We start from the raw sequence: 16,710 nt of genomic DNA, 5'->3' as shown, positions 1-16,710 counted from the left end.
ATTGCAAAAGCAACATTGCAAAATGTTCACCATATGAAACATGGTGGTGGCAGCATCAGTTATTGGAGCTGCTTTTCATCAAGGGGAAATTGTAGTCAAGATAAAGGGAGTAATGAATAGATGCATTTCTGATGCTTTATGTGCTAGCACAAAGCAGTTGTTGCCTGGATAATGAATGCCTGTAATAAAAGAACAGAGATTTGATGTTGCTTTAGGGAAAAAGTCACCTTGTCTAAATCCTGCCAGTTATGTATTTAATGATATTTTTTATTTATTTGGAGCAGCTCCTAAGGCTACATTCATCCAGATAAATCAGTCCAAAAGTGTCTTGCCGCAATGCCCAACAATTATATTGTTTTGCCCCCTTACACTTTGTGGATACAAGAAAGAATAAATTATGCATCGTATCGCTTTTGTCATTGTTCTTTTGTTTTTGGGTACTGTTTTGTATATAAAATATTCTTGTTAGACTTCATACATTATGCCACACACACACACACACACACACACACACACACACCCCAAAGGTTTGCAAATGGTAGTTTAGATTTCTTTATTTGTCTTCTCTGGTACATGTACAGCTACACTATGTACAGCTTCTCTTAACTGCAAGATACTTCAATCTCCATTTACGAGGCATTGTAAATAACGCTTGACTTATAACCACTTATCAACATTTTTTCCTTGTTTTCTGTTTTCAAATTACGCCATTTGTTTTGAAAGTAGAATACTGTCATTCGTGCTGCTGTTTCAGCACTCATCCATGCTGTCCTCTGAAGAACTGAGGAAACGGAAAGCACAGGGAAAGAGGGGATAGAAAGTAAAGCAATAGAGGAGAGAGTGACAAAATGAAGGAATGCAGTGACAGTAGATTCACTCATTCTCTGCCCTTTGAGGGCCATTTTAATAGAGCCTTTGTTTCCAGCTTGTCGCTCAGTATAATGAGGGGAACAGCTGTGGCCGTTGCATCACCTGCTCTCCTGTTCTGTACTCCTGTACTTCACTCCTTCAGTCCCACTGCTATTCTTTCACCATCCACCCACCATCTTGCTTTCAATTGCTTTATTGATCTTGCTCTCCTCTTTTGTTTGTGTTCGGTTCATTAATCATATTTAGTTTCATTATTACTGAAAATAACAAATGTCAGTTAATATTCAGGTCAAGTATATATTCACGCATTGAATTCTACACAGGTATTTAATATGCAATATATATATATATATATATATATATATATATATATATATATATATATATATATAGGTAGATAGTATCTCACAAAAGTGGGTACATCCCTCACAATTCAGCAACTATTTTAGTATCTTCTCAAGGGACAGTAGCAGTAGTAGTAGTAGTAGCAGTAGTAGTAAATAATATAAATTTCTATTTCCTTAATTAGTCCTTATAAGTATATCTATAATGAGCAAGCGAGTGCTGACAGTGGCAAGGACAAACTACTTGAGATGATATGAGGAACAAACCTTAAATAGAACCAAACTCAGAAGGAACTTCTCATCTGGGTGACACCATATAAAAATGATATTATGTTATATATAAAACGTGTTGTAACTCGTAATTTCTCATAAATACAAAGTTTTAACTAAGAACAGATAAACTCAGAACAAAATTATGCAATAATAAATAATAAGTCAAATAATTGCAGTATTAAGGGTAATCTTAGAAATGTTTTATTTTTATTTTATTTATTTATTTATGTATTTATATGATTATTTTTTATTTTATTTTCCTGTATTTCCAGTTATGTGGTAGAAGTTAGCCTACAGCACAAAATTATGTAAAAAGTAAACATGGAGATGTCTTTATTCCCCTCATGTTGTCATGGTAATATAATCCATGTAGCATCTCTCTCAGCAGTCTTCCACTTAATTTAATAAGCTTTTGCTGATATTAAACTTCAACATTATAGTTGTGCCGCTTCTCACAGTCAATACAGACTTCTCTTCTATCTCATCTCTTATCTTCCTCTCTCTTTTTTCTTTTCTTTTCTTTTTGTGCAGAGGTTAGACTTGAAAATTGTCTCTGAAAATGACATGTATTAATGTAAAAGCTTTGCTAGCTCCAGTGTTACATCCATCCTCTGCTAAAAATGCTGTCAAAACCCTTCGGGTGGTATAAATAGTCTGCATGCCTTCTGTCTGCCTTCAGATTCCCTTCACGCAGAACGAGCTGGCATGGATTCAGGTGTCTTGGTCTTTTCTTTCCTGGCTAGAGGGCATTGCAGTCAAACAGCTTTTTAATTTCAAAACTCCTGCCAAGTGCAAATTCACCCAGTGCAAAGATTATGACAGATTTTTTTTAACCAAAGCTGGGCAGCTGGAGTGTATTTTGAAATACAGATTTTAATTGAAAGATTTCTGTCTGAGTGGTGGCGTCTGCTGCGTGCCTTTAGCAAACGCTGTTTGTGTGATTTTGTTAACTTATTTACAGGGCCTGAACTGTTTGCTGTGCACAGTGTGCATGGGAAAACAGCGTTTAAATGAAGTTCGAACGCTGTAATCGAATATATTAGATAGATACTGGATGAGTTATTGAATACGGGGCCATTGCCCAGTGTGTTTGTAAAGTGCATTACACTTTTAAATACATGAATTCCCTCTCAATGACAAGGTAGGCAGTACACTTTCACAATAAAAGTAAAGAAAAGAGCAAGTACATACTTTTCTCTAGGGAGGTGCTTTGTTTAGGGTACTTCTGTAGCAAAGCATGTGTCTGGCAAGCTTTCTTACAAAAATGTGGCATTTAATATGTTGTCTTACATAGCCCTAGCTTGATATGGAGGAACAACTGAAGAAATGTGAAATTAAGATTTGTATAGACACTTACAGTACTTACAGCCTGCATTTAGAGTATGACTGTTTTCTATAGATGACTGTAGCCATTCACCCATTTTTGACAAAAAAATATATCCTGTATAATAGACAAAAAAAGTTAAAATCACAAAAATACCAAAACAGCATTTTTTTGTTAACTAATATCTAATATTTGATGTCAGCTAAACCAAAAACAAGATAATACAAGAAGATTTATGACTTCGAATTTTGCTTGTACATCAAAATCCCCCAATGTTTCAAAGATCCAACTAAAATCTGTAATACTTTGCTTCATTTATTCATGGTAGTAGGAAATTCTGATAAATGTCAGATTGTATTGATGTTAAAGTTGCATGAATTCCTATATGCCTGATCAGAGAGAGGTAGCACTGCCACATTCGATATGTATTGAATTTCTTTAAAGCATTATAAAAGTGATGCAAATCAGAATTGAAAACGCTGGATTCAATGTAAAAAATTTTGTCACACCTGCTGTGTGAAAGTCATAGACACACAATAAATATTTTATAGAAATGGTTTTCTGCATTATTGCCTCGATAGAGAGGTTGTTTTTGAATATAAATTTTTGAAAAAGGTGAATGTTATAGAGCAATGTAAAATGCTATTGCAAAACATGTCTGCATACATTATCTACAGAAAGAGCAGAAAGAGAATCTAATATGGTCCCAAAAGTCATTGACCCGATTGCTATGATTTAATAAAGGTTTCCATGTTACATTGCACACAATGTGGTGATTTTATAGAAATATCATTCTCACAACTCCAACCGTACTAATACAGATTCAAATCTGTGAAGTATAAGTTACATTCAACTACTTTGTGGTTAAAAAGAATGATGCCAGGTCTTTTAAATGCACATTACAAACAAAAATAAGACAAAGACATGGCTAGAAAAGTAATAGCATGAAGTGATTTATATAGCTGACTTCATAGCATAATAGCTGTTGCACTTCTCCTGGACTCCTGCAAGCAAAAAAACAGCCAACATTTGAAGAAACAGGCAGAAACTACATAATTAGTACCAATGTCAATATAGAGGGTCAGCAATGGTACATTATATACTAGTACACGGAAAGAAAAGCTCTATAATGGGCACGGTGATATCAGACAGAAAGCAATGACAAACAGTTTGGGAATAATCTATAAAAAAATAAAAACGATATATATATATATATATATATATATATATATGATAAAATTCCATACGGTTAGTTTCCAAAATGTTGAAAATATTGCATGCTGAAATTTTTGTACTGTAAAAACCCTTTCCTATTTGTATATCAAAGAGTCTATTGCCTTCTTTTGAGTACAATGTAGCAACTTTTAACAGCTCAAAATTGCAAAGGAAAAGAGAAAATGCATTGCAGTTTGGGCAATTTTGCAGCTAACAGCTTACATTATTCCTCCTCATGCTTGTTATCAAAAATAAACTATTCATTTTCACCCTGCTCCAAGCTTTTGCTCTCACATTTAATCATGATTATTACAAACAATCACGCTTCAGTTTTGGTCGTAAGAATTCGGCAAAAAAAAAAAAAAATGCTGCATGTCTCTGTAGAGTAATCATTATTGCAGCACTGAAACAGCAGGACAAACAGAGTGGCAGCTTCTCCAGCAGGAGCAAGTGGGTCTCAGAGCAAGAAGCCCAGAAATTCAACAGAGTAATTTCATGATGACAGAGCCTGATGCATCTGTGGCAATCATAATGAGCACATTACAGCCCTGGTGGGAGCATTTAATCATCCTAAAACCTCCCAGTGCCTCTGTTTTCATCCCTCCTCTTTAATAACTAGCCCATCCCCCCAGCCCATTGCTGTCTAATGAAATATTATTTCAAATATAATGTCCTTTCCTCTATGTATTAAAACCCATTTGTTTTGGGTGTACTATTAAATCCAGACTGTCTTTTATGAGAGATGGACTGCAGTTATGCCCTTTGTAGATGAGGTTTGTTTTTCTGAGCGGACGCATTTGTAAATGTTAATGTAAAAGCTTCGATATTCATCTGATGCACAATGTATGCCAAATTGCACTCGTTTACATTTCTACTGATTGCAGATGCTTTGGGGTTTTTATTCTACGTTTGCAGGATTATAGAACAAATAAAACATGACAGGGTGCAGTGTTACAGAAAAGAAAAATGAAATCAATACAGTGGGGATGTACGTGCCCGAGCAATTGCCGGAGTGTTTTTGTTCCTCTTTTAGCACAGCAATAAACAAAAGTTCGAATTTTAATAATAAAAAGAAAAAAATCATTATTATTTTATCTATTGCATGCAAAGTTGTGGAAAATGTTCAAAAACTAGTTCAATCTTTACATTATATTAGCATAAAACAGCTGTTTTCTCACCAGATTTTTCCTTTACTCTCCTATGAAATGTATATCTATATCTATCTATCTATCTATCTATCTATCTATCTATCTATCTATCTATCTATCTATCTATCTCTCTCTCTCTCTCTCTCTCTCTCTCTCTCTCTCTCTATATATATATATATATATATATATATATATATATATATATATATACTGTATATGTTTCAAAAGTGCAGAACCTGGGTACTCCTTCTGACCAGTCAAATCATAAATTCGGCCATACTGTGGTATGAAATAGGAAATTAAGCCAAGTATGCCTTCATAAGGCCACTTGCTGTGTAATACAGATTGTCTATCAGTGATCACAGTCATCCTGTATGCAGTTATCAAGCTGGAGAGAGAGAGCTTGCATAATGCCATTGCACTGCTAAGCAGAGAACAGAGTCAATAACCTTCTGAAGGGTGAAAGTAAATGGTGCTTTAAAAGGCAGCCACTGGGGAGAAAACGATGAAAATTTTATGTAATGAACACCAGCAGCACATGCCACCCATTCATGCATAGAGAAGATTCTGTCCATTAGCCTTTATACCAAAGGGGTGATTTGTGTTTTCTTCTGACATGTTACTGAGTGAAATTAATCTATAGCCTGAGTGGGGGTGTGAAGAAAAAATACATTTAACATTTAGTATATATTTGGTTTGTATGCAATCCAAAATATATAGATTTTAAAAGCCAAATGCCTGCTGCTAGCAATTAGAATATAATCCAGGTAATACATCTTTTTGATGTGTGTAATATGGCTGAATATAAATATGTATGTTGAATATGAAAATTTTATTTAAAGAACGATGTTTGTCTTGGACTACCTTTTCTGTAACAACAATTCCATAAATTGTATTCCAGCTTGTGTAGCTACAATCTTTTTTTCCTGCTCATTGTTTTTAGATTAGGTGACTATTTAGACTATTGGGTGTCTCCTATTACATAAAAACCTGCATCCAGATTGACCCTCTGATGATAAGATAGAGGATCCTTTCTTTTCTTTCTACCTTTTTTTCTAAGATCCTAATAATAAGTTCCCGTTTTTTTTTTAAGTTTATTTATTCTTATTTTAGAAGTTTTATACTAACTTTTATTAAAAGCTGTACAGAACTGCACAAATGAACACGACCAAAAAGCTTGAACCAGCAATTCCTACTCAGTAATATTGTTAACAATCTGACTGCTCTTTCTGCAGATATTGATGAGTGCACTGAAGGGTTTGTGCAGTGTGACAGCCGTGCTACCTGTGTGAACTTACCCGGATGGTACCACTGTGAGTGCCGTGATGGATACCATGACAACGGCCTGTTTACTGCTAATGGGGAGTCATGTGAAGGTAGTCTGATGTTTTAAGCACACATTTTACATTTGGCACTTCACTTCAAGTTTTAAGCTTATAATAACAACTGCCATATGATTGAGTGTTTGGAATTTTAGATTACATAAAAGCTGCCATAAAAGTTACTGAGAAGTAAAACAGTCACTGCAAACCTTCTCTGTCGAGCCAAGCCTATCTTTCTCTCTCAATCTCATGCCCATAATAAACCAATCTCCCTGCTATCTGTTTGTCTGTCTCTCTTTTTTTTTTAGATATAGATGAGTGTAAGGTGGGAAGAAATACCTGTGCCAATGACACTGTCTGTTTTAATCTGGATGGGGGATATGACTGCAGGTGTCCCCATGGACACAACTGCACTGGAGACTGCATCTATGACAGCAAAGTGAAACACAACGGGCAGATCTGGGTCCTGGACAACGACAGGTGCTCTGTTTGCTCATGCCAAGTGAGTAGGGAACTACGAATAGAATACACACCTGAACATTACTTGTTAGACTGTTATAATTCAAGACAAACTGTAGTAGGAAAGTAATTCTGCGATGTGGTATGATGGACCTATTTCAGATTCCAGACCACATTGTTCTGTTCATTTAAAGTTCCATTTGATGTTGTGTAACAGCACATATAAACAATTGCTATCTCTCAAGACCTTCAAATTTTTCTCTTTTGCAATTAATAAGACAAAAAAACTTGTCATGCTACTGAAATACTGCAAAAAAAAACTTCCTATGGTGTAAAGAATTTCAACATTATCTCAGGATATTTAAAATGCTAACATTGGATACTCCTTCCTGAGGGTTTTAGCAAATGTCTCCTTACAGAAATGTTCACCAATTGCATAATTAAATACAGTACATTTGTAAAATGTCTTCTGAATACATTTCTTTGTTTTATTTAATAATTTACAAACAATAAGGTACTGTTGCATCAGTGAATTAGTAAGTGATCTTTTGGAAACATTATATTTTTAAATGTGTAGTAATAATCTTTTTTTTTAATTACATAAATCATCAGGACACCAAACAAAAGTTTTGCTATGTTCAGTATAACAAATGTTTAGTGATTAAAAATGATTTTTTGATGCAGTTAATGTTTCTTTCATATATTTGATTAAAGAAAGGATGTTGTGAATAAATCTGTGTAGTTTTGAAGGTTTTCATTTAGTTGCTCTTTTATTTATTCAGTTATATAAAAAAATGGTCAAACAGAAATGTGTGCTGCATTAATCATGCATTAAAAGATTTGTGCAATTATATATATATCAATAAAATACAATCTCAAGACAGAAACACTGCAAATTCTGTCAAAAACACCCTGTTCCTTCTATCTTAATCACTAGGTAATGATGGCATTTAATTGCTGCTAATTTGACCCACACCTTGAAGGCTTTTAAGAATAGTATCTTCATTAAACCATCTGACCTCCATTCGCTTCTCTGGTCACGCTCAGTAATTACCTACTTAATTGAAATGTTTTTCTTGTGTCTGATGGTGGCACCAAAGAAGATGAGTTTCTAGATATTAAATAATCATCCTTCCTATTAGTAACTTCACGGTGAAGGACAGAGCGAGAAAATCATTTTTAATTAGATGACTCGTTTTAATTGATTTGAAAATGGGGAAAGTGCCAGTCAAAATTAGGTCTTCTGTGGTTGACTGAACAGAAGCTCAAACATATAATTGTATTTGCGACATGGAAAGTTTCTCATGTCTGAGAGCCACAGGTCATTGCATGATCAAGGTTATTGAATACTTAAAACTGGTCAGGATGATATTTTTCATAAACCAAAGCGTTAGGCAGTAAGCATGAGGTTACTGCTCAGCTGAGTTGAGCAACTCAGCTTGTTCTATATTTAATGAGGATATGTGTAGATGATTACTGTCTGCTTGTTCTTTAGATGGGGCAGGTGATGTGCAGGCGTATGGTGTGTGATTGTGAGAATCCCACTGTGGATCTCTTCTGCTGTCCTGAGTGTGACCCACGCCTCAGCTCTCAATGTCTGCACCAGAATGGCTTGGTCACCTACAGCAGTGGAGACACATGGACAGAAAACTGCCAGCAATGCCAGTGTCTGGTGAGACACGCACGCACACACACACACACACACACACACACACACACACACACACACACACACGCGCACGCACCTCCCTGTTTGCATTGATCAATATGAAATACATGCAGGCCTTATAACAGGTGGCAGCTTTATTAGTGTCTGATAAGAGGTATTAGACCAGGGGCAGACCACAGCCCCAAGGATATAGTGTTTCAATGGATCAAGCCGAGCATTCAAAAATTACTGCAGCAGAGCCGATCAATGTATGGGGAAAAAAAGAATGGCTGTAGTTGGGCAACTATTTATTTTTCATACAATGAGCCATTGCAGCTTCTACAGCTGCTGCTCTGTTGTGGCTTGCCACATGTGCGTGCTATAATTCCTTTCTCATTAAAGGCAGCGCAATGAAAAAGGAAAGAGACTTTTTACCAGACATGTAATTACCCTCTCAAATTCTCAAATCTAATTACTGAAGTGAAAGCATGGCTTGTTCGAAAAAAGCTGTGACAATGACAACAGAATGTTGTTAGGTTTAAGGGCAATTGGGCAAAGAAATATGTCTTTGGTCCCTTCAGAACAGGTTTCTTGTCCATCCAGGTTCCTTAATTTTAGTGCAAAAAGGAAAATATAATCACTTTTAAAGAATTCTTCTCATTAATTAATTAATAATTATTGAATCGTTATTATTCTGCCCATTCAGCCTTGAATTAATCAATATTAATTACGGATTAAAAGTCTTGATGCCATTCAGTCATGATAAGAAATCATAAATCAGGAATCTTGTGCAGCTGGATTGTTGCAAATTTCTATTGGATACCCATGCAGTAGATATTAATACCTGTATTATGTACAATTTCCAGTGGTAGAAAGACATCAGTCAGACACTGTCTTTGTAGTCTAAGAGTGAAGAGATGTTAATTAAATTAGAGACATTGGGCTATTAGGTAAATGCAAGGATATTTGGTGGGAATCATTTATTTTGCCAACGAAATGCAATTTATACACAACCAGACATAACATTATGACATTATAACAATATGACCAGTGAAGTGAATAACACTGATTGTCTCTTCATCATGGCACCTGTTAGTTGTTGGAATATATTGGGCAGCAAGTGAACATTTTGTCAAAGTTAATGTGTTAGAAGCAGGAAAAATGGGTGAGCGTAAGGATTTAAGCGAGTTTGAAAAGGGCCAAATAGTGATGGCTGGACGACTGGGTCGGAGCATCTCCAAAAATGCAGTTCTTGTGGGGTTTCCTGGTCTGCAGTGATAAGTATCTATCTATAGTGGTCCAAGAAAGAAACAGTGATGAACTTGTGACAGGGTGATGGGCAGCCAAGGCTCAATGATTTACATGGTCCTATCCAACAGACGAGCTTCTGTAGCTCAAATTGCTGAAGTTAATGCTGCTAATGCTCGACGGGTCATGACTGTTACAATATTAGGCAGGTGGTCATAATGTTGTGTCTGATTGGTAACCATTAGGTTATGCCTGATCGGTGTATATATTTGCAGGTGTACTGGGATTTCATGTATTGAGAAATACAATATTTAGAAAATATAAAAATATATTCTGTCATATATACGAGATACAGAAAGACAGTTTAGATAGTTGGCTCTACTGTTTTGCACTTCTGCCTATCAAGTAAATATAAAAAACAAAAAATTGAATTCATCGTATAAAATGTTTGCTGAATGGCAGGTGAGATGTGTTCAGCTTGGTTCTGTAATAATGTAGTCAGCTACTAAGTGAGACATGAGGATCAGGACCAAAGAGACTGGCTTAAAGAGCTAACTTTCATCCTTTCCTCTAGTCTGGAGAAAGCTTGCCTATAATCTCCTACCTTTTATTTGACCTGCTCCTAAAATGGCCCACTCTGAGTGTATTCTAAAAGAAAAACATACATAACCTGGCATGTTGCATTTCTTTGCACCCTGCCAGTGGTGATGAGTTGCAGCGTGATCGCTCCTGTGTTTGATGAGTTTGGTACAGCTGATGTAACTGCACAGGAATGATTGCGTTGGAAAAAATCAGAGCTGAGGATTTTTGCCATGGATCTTATATTAAGTAATCACACGCATTGTATCTTATAATCGCCTGTGGAGATAATCTCTATGAAGCAGCTAATGCATTCATTAGAATTCTCTTCATCTGTCTTACTTTCTACCACTCTCCTGCTTTCTTCCTTTCCCTTGGCTCTGAGCCCTCCTGCAGAGTGAAAAAAGGAGGAACACATTTCGCTAGACTTTTTTTTCTGACAAGACATTTCCCTCTCTACCTCTTTCCCTCAGCTGTTCCTCCACCCCATCCATATGTTCATCAAATGCAAATCCGCTATATGCCATTCATGAGATGATTTTTTTCTCGTCAGGAAGGGAAAAAAAATCTATTACAGCTTCCTCTTGGGTAGCACCTTTTCTCCACAAATGCCCTTCAGTCTTGTCTGGGTGGAGGTATGTCTGCTGTTATTAAGCTCTAGACAGATCAAACACAGTAAAACACAGCCTAGCCAACTTTCTCAGCCCTCCTCTTGCTTCAGATTAGCATATGAACACAGATGTGCAAAAAATAAAGACCTGATTCTGATAATACCTAGTGGGGTCTTCTGCATACAGGGCTGCATTCTGACAAGAGGCCAAAAGGAGTAGCGAGAAAGCAGGATATTTAATTGCCTTCTCAATGGCAGAACAACCGACTTCAATGAATGAAACGAGATAAGTCAAGCATGAAAGAAGGGGAAGAAAGGAAAGGATGCAGGGATCAAAGAAGGGAGGAGAAACGGATGATGGAGTGTGGATAAACGAGAGTGGCGCGTGTGGGGAGAGGGACAAAAAGAACAGAAGGAAGGAAAGATCTGGGCAGGAGGCTGTCACAATACACCAAATATTAGGTGATTAAACATGTTTCCTGACTATTAAAGAAAAACATTTTGAAGTGTACATTGTGTTAATCGACGGACACACATATTCTGCAAAAGGTTTGTGACCATTAGAGTTGTATGTGCTCTTTGAACATCCCATTCCATATTTAGTCCCCATTTGCTGGTATAACCACCTGCACTTTTCTGGTAGGATGCTGCACTAGATTTTGAATTGTGCTTATGGAGATTTGTGCTCATTAAACCACAAGGGTTTTAGTAAAGTCAGGATCTGATGTAGGGTGAGGAGGCCTGGGGTGCAGTCAGCATTTTAATTCATTCCAAAGGTAATAATAGGGTTGAGGTCAGGGCTCTATAGCAGGCCACTCAAAATCCTATACAACCCATGTAAACTATATTTTCATATATATATTCATGGATGTCATCCTGGAACAGTTTTGGGTCTCCTAGTTCAAGTGAAGGCGAAATTAAATGCTACCACATCGAAAGACAATGATACATGCATTTAAACACATGCATGCACACACACACGCACACACACACACACACACACACACACACACAAACCAGGTTTAACTTTAAACATGGTAAAATAAAAACAGCTATCTAAAATAAGTCAGACTGTGCTATACCACACCTTACCCAAATCTATAAGGTCAGGTGAAATATATGGGACTTTTTTAGGGACTTACTGAGAGGAGCATAAAGCAGGCCGTGCAATTTCAGTTGTGCTGCTTTCATGCGATTTATGAGAAATGAAGAGTGGAGCATTTGCTCCAGAGATATGTATGCTTTCTCACCAAACTCTACACCGTAATATAGTTACTGTCATCAAGATTGTAGCTGCTTACATGTAATATACTAAAATGGATCCACACCATAATTACCACACAGGATGTACACTAATATGCAAGGCTAGTGTTTCCTTTGTGGATAACAGTCTCTCAGTGCAAGCCAAGCAGGGTCATTTCTCAATTACAGAGGCAGTATCTATTGTTTATTGCGGTCTACTTTGGGCTCAGTTATTTGTTCCAATGTACTCAAGGGGCTTCACAGAAATGAGCACTTCCACTCTTTCCAAGTTTTAACAGAGGTGTACAATTCTCTTCTTCTCTTTCTGTTGTTAAAGGGATAAACAAACTGCAGCAAGGGTATTACACAATTTATTGTGAAATAAACCAGGACCATTAGAGTAAAGGAAAACTAATGGAGAATTTTTGTAAACTAAAATAAATGTATTTAGAAAAAAAAGAATTGTAATGTAAATCATGTATCTTCTTCTTCTTCTTTCGGCTGGTTCTATTAGGGGTCGCCACAGCGGATCATCTGTCTCCAATGTAAATATAGTATATAGTATTTAAATGCAAAACCTGACCTTACAACAAAACTGATATGATCTTGGATGTAACAAGTGTTATCCAAACAGAAAAGAGCTTAATAAGAGAAGTATGATGATGTAAGAATAAGTGAACTTGCTGAATAGTCTATTGTGTGGGTTACAGCAGGGAGAGGTGGACTGCTGGCCGTTGTTGTGCCCTCCGGCGCATTGCGACTTCACCATGGTGCCCGAGGGCGAATGCTGCCCACGCTGCGTCACAGACCCATGCCTGGCTCAGAGCATCCGCAATGACATCACCAAAACTTGCGAGGATGAACACGGCATCATGCGTTTCAGCGGCTCCTCCTGGGTCAAACACGGCACAGAGTGCACACTCTGCCAGTGCAAGGTCTCTACACCACACGTACACACATAAAACAAATTCATTGCTCTGCATTGCATCTGGGTGAACTGTTATCAAAGAGACATTTTGAGCTTTCTTAGATATTACAGTGCGACACTTACAGTATAATCAAATTAACACCTCGTCTAAATAGTCAAGTCTCTTTGGCTAGAAGGATGTTTTCAAACCGTTGAGTGTGCTGCTTTATAACCACTGTAACCATAAGAGCATACAGTTAGAGTTTAATACAGAGTGAGTTAGTTGTTCCAAACATTTGTTGAGCTGATTGGAGAAATTTTGCATGCTATTTGACTTATTGGGCTGAAGCAGCATATGAATTTGACAAGCAGCTAAATATAAAAATAAAATGCAAAATAAATAAAAAAACAGCACAAGGAGTTAACACCAACAGCTTTAATGTTAGTAGAGATTTGCAAAGATGCACATAAATCACACAAAAAATATTTCTCTCTTTATTTTATTTTATATATATATATATATATATATATATATATATATATATATATATATATATATATATATATAAAATCAATTTAACATTTTGCAGTATACAGTATAAAGCCATTATTCATTATTGTCTAAATAGCTGCCAACAAAAGTGAGTACACCCTAAGTGAACATTTAAATAATGTGCCCAAAGTGTCAATATTTTGTGTGAGCACCATTGTTATCGAGTACTGCCTTAATCTTAATGGGCATAGAATTCACCAGAGCTGCACAGGTTGTTGCTGGGATCCTCTTCCACTCCTCTAAAATAAGATCCCGGAGCTGCTGGATGTTAGACACTTGGCACCTCTCCACCTTCTGCTTGAGGATCCCACAGGTGATCTATAGGGTTCAGGTCTGGAGACAAACTTTGCCACTCCATTACCTTCACCCTCAGCTTCCTTAGCAAGACAGTTGTCTTCTTGGCGGTGTGTTTGGGGTTGTTATTATGATGGAAAATGCCGTTAGGCCCAGTTTCTAAAGGGTCACGTTATGCTTCAGAATGTTAAAGTACATTTTGGAATGCACTCATTCAGCCCCAGACCATTGTGCTCCCACCACCATGCCTGACTGTAGGCAAGACACAATTTTCTTGCTACTCCTCACCAGGGCATCGCCACACATACGGTACACCATCTGAGCCAAACAAGTTTATCTTAGTCTCATCAGACCACAGGACATGGTTCTAGCAATTAATGCTCTTGGACAGGTCGTCTTCAGCAAACTGTTTGCCAGCTTCAGAAGAGACTTCCTTCTGGGACAACGGCCATGCAAACCGACTTGTTGCAGTATACGGCGTATGGTCTGAGCATTGATAAGTGGACCTTCCGCTTCTGCAACCTCTAAAGCAATGCTGGCAGCACTCTGCCTTTTTGAGTCAGCTTCTGCACCTGACGCACAGCAACGTCTTTGATCGATCTTTGCAAGGCCTGTTTTGAGTGGAACCCGTCTTGGAACACCTCAGTATGACCCTGGCCACTGTACTGTCATTCAGTTTCCGGCTGTTACAGATCTTCTTATAGCCTGGGAATCTTTGTGGAGAGAAACAATTCTAATTCTCAAATCCTCAGAGAGTATTTACCATGAGGTGCCATGTTGAATATCCAGTGGTCATTATGAGATCATTTTACCAAATTTTAACTTCTCTAATACAAGATACACAAATTTACATGTTCCTGTCAAGCAGACAAAAACATGAACATGATGAATAAGACATATGGATTTGCATGGCTACATGACGTACAGCTGTTACCACTTAGGGTGTACTCACTTTTGTTACCAGCTATTTAGATAATAATGGGTGTATGTTTTAGAGGACAGTAAATCTGTAGCTGCATATTGACTAAAATATAACCAAGTTTAATTTCTGTTGTCCCTTGAGAAGATATTAATAAAATGGTTGCTGAATATGAGAGGTGTACTTACTTTTGTGAGATACTGTATATTTATATATATATATATATATATATATATATATATATATATATATATATATATATATATATATATACATATATATATACACTGTATATACTGATACTGTATGTTTTTTCTACTGTGTTCCTTTTATTTTTTCCAGAATGGACACATCTGTTGCTCAGTGGATCCTTTGTGCCTTTAGCTGCAGACGATCTTGCTAAAGGTGTTTGTACAGTTGTTCTCCATTTAAAAGAAACCCACTGTTTTCACTCTGTTCCAAAACATCTTTATACCAAATGCAAACTATGTATTATACCAAACTGATGACAGAGAATGTCGCTGTTCATATCTGCTACAGAAAGAAACCCATTTTTTTTCACACTGAGGTGAAAGCTCACTGCACTGTACAGAATTCTGTATACACAGGCATGACCACACTGGATGTTAAAAAAACATCATATCCTTTCACTTAGAACTGTTTATGAAACCAGTAAAAGAATTAGCAGATCTTAGATAGTATGTAAACGTTACTGTATTTCTCTTTCATCACTTTATGGAAGCTGTCTATATTTTGTGATTCCATAACACTTTTTTTTTTTTGTATGTTCGTTCCCTTTGGATTTATTTCACAATTTTAAAGAATTATCCTGCTTGCTCTTGTCTAATGGTGAAATAAAGTATTTCCATATCCATTTACAGATGTAGTTTATTACCTTTTAACCTTCAAAATCATTCATATACAGACATGCAAAAGTACACACATCCTACACTCAGGTAGAAGTACAGATACTCATGTTTTAAAAGACTCTGGTAAAAGTTAAAGTACTGACTACTCACTCAAGTTAAAGTAAAAAAGTTTGGGCTTTGACATGTACTTAAGTAAATATTAGCCATTATTACTACCTGTTTTAGTGTCACGCTGGTAACTGGATCTCACATCATATTAATATATTAATACAAAAGAATTTCACATTTTGTTATTTAATGAATGTATGAACAACCACCATATAGAACACAAGCAGAGAAAAGATGATAATGACCCTCTGTCTCATCCACGTTAAAACCAGAATTCTTGTTACCTTCTGCCCTGTTTATTGTTGGCTCCATAAACTCTAAATCTGTGGTGCGTGAATACCAGGAAATGATATGGAAATCATACACCAGTGGTAGACTGGAAAAGCTGTGCAATGACAAGAAACAGGTTGATGGGCAGAAAACAGCTTGCAATAGGCAAAAAATATTGATCATGTCACCAAATAGATTAAAACTAAAGAAACGAGCCTGGTTAGAAAAAGTAAGTAGTAGAAAGTACATATATTTGTGTAAAAAATATAATGAGTGAAAGTAAAAGTTGTCCGAAAAATAAATAGTGAAGCACTGATAACAGAAAAATCTACTTAAGTACAGTAACAAAGTATTTGTACTTTGTTACATCCATCTCTGGTCATATATATATATATATATATATATATATATATATATATATATATATATATATATATATATATATATATAAGTATTTAAAAATAAGTATTTGAAAACCCTGCTATTTTGCAAGTTCTCCCACTTAGAA

At 36.4% G+C, this 16,710-nt stretch overlaps 1 protein-coding gene across 1 annotated transcript in view; it reads left to right on the top strand.

Annotated features, from left to right (window-relative positions):
* The window catches only part of nell2a (neural EGFL like 2a), a 70,191-nt gene extending 54,356 nt beyond the window's left edge, over window positions 1-15,835 (top strand). Inside the window, exons 16-20 of the mRNA XM_046860004.1 lie at window positions 6,410-6,550; window positions 6,805-6,998; window positions 8,451-8,627; window positions 12,993-13,217; window positions 15,298-15,835. Coding sequence (XP_046715960.1) covers window positions 6,410-6,550; window positions 6,805-6,998; window positions 8,451-8,627; window positions 12,993-13,217; window positions 15,298-15,339 — 779 coding nt within the window. The 3' untranslated portion in view covers window positions 15,340-15,835. The remainder of the gene's footprint in view (window positions 1-6,409; window positions 6,551-6,804; window positions 6,999-8,450; window positions 8,628-12,992; window positions 13,218-15,297) is intronic.
* Window positions 15,836-16,710: the final 875 nt, after the last annotated feature.

The sequence above is a fragment of the Silurus meridionalis genome, chromosome 10 (genome assembly GCF_014805685.1).
Source record: "Silurus meridionalis isolate SWU-2019-XX chromosome 10, ASM1480568v1, whole genome shotgun sequence".
In the NCBI taxonomy this organism is placed as follows: domain Eukaryota; kingdom Metazoa; phylum Chordata; class Actinopteri; order Siluriformes; family Siluridae; genus Silurus; species Silurus meridionalis.
Note: the sequence above shows the minus strand (reverse complement) of the source record. Positions and strands in the feature narration are given on the sequence as shown.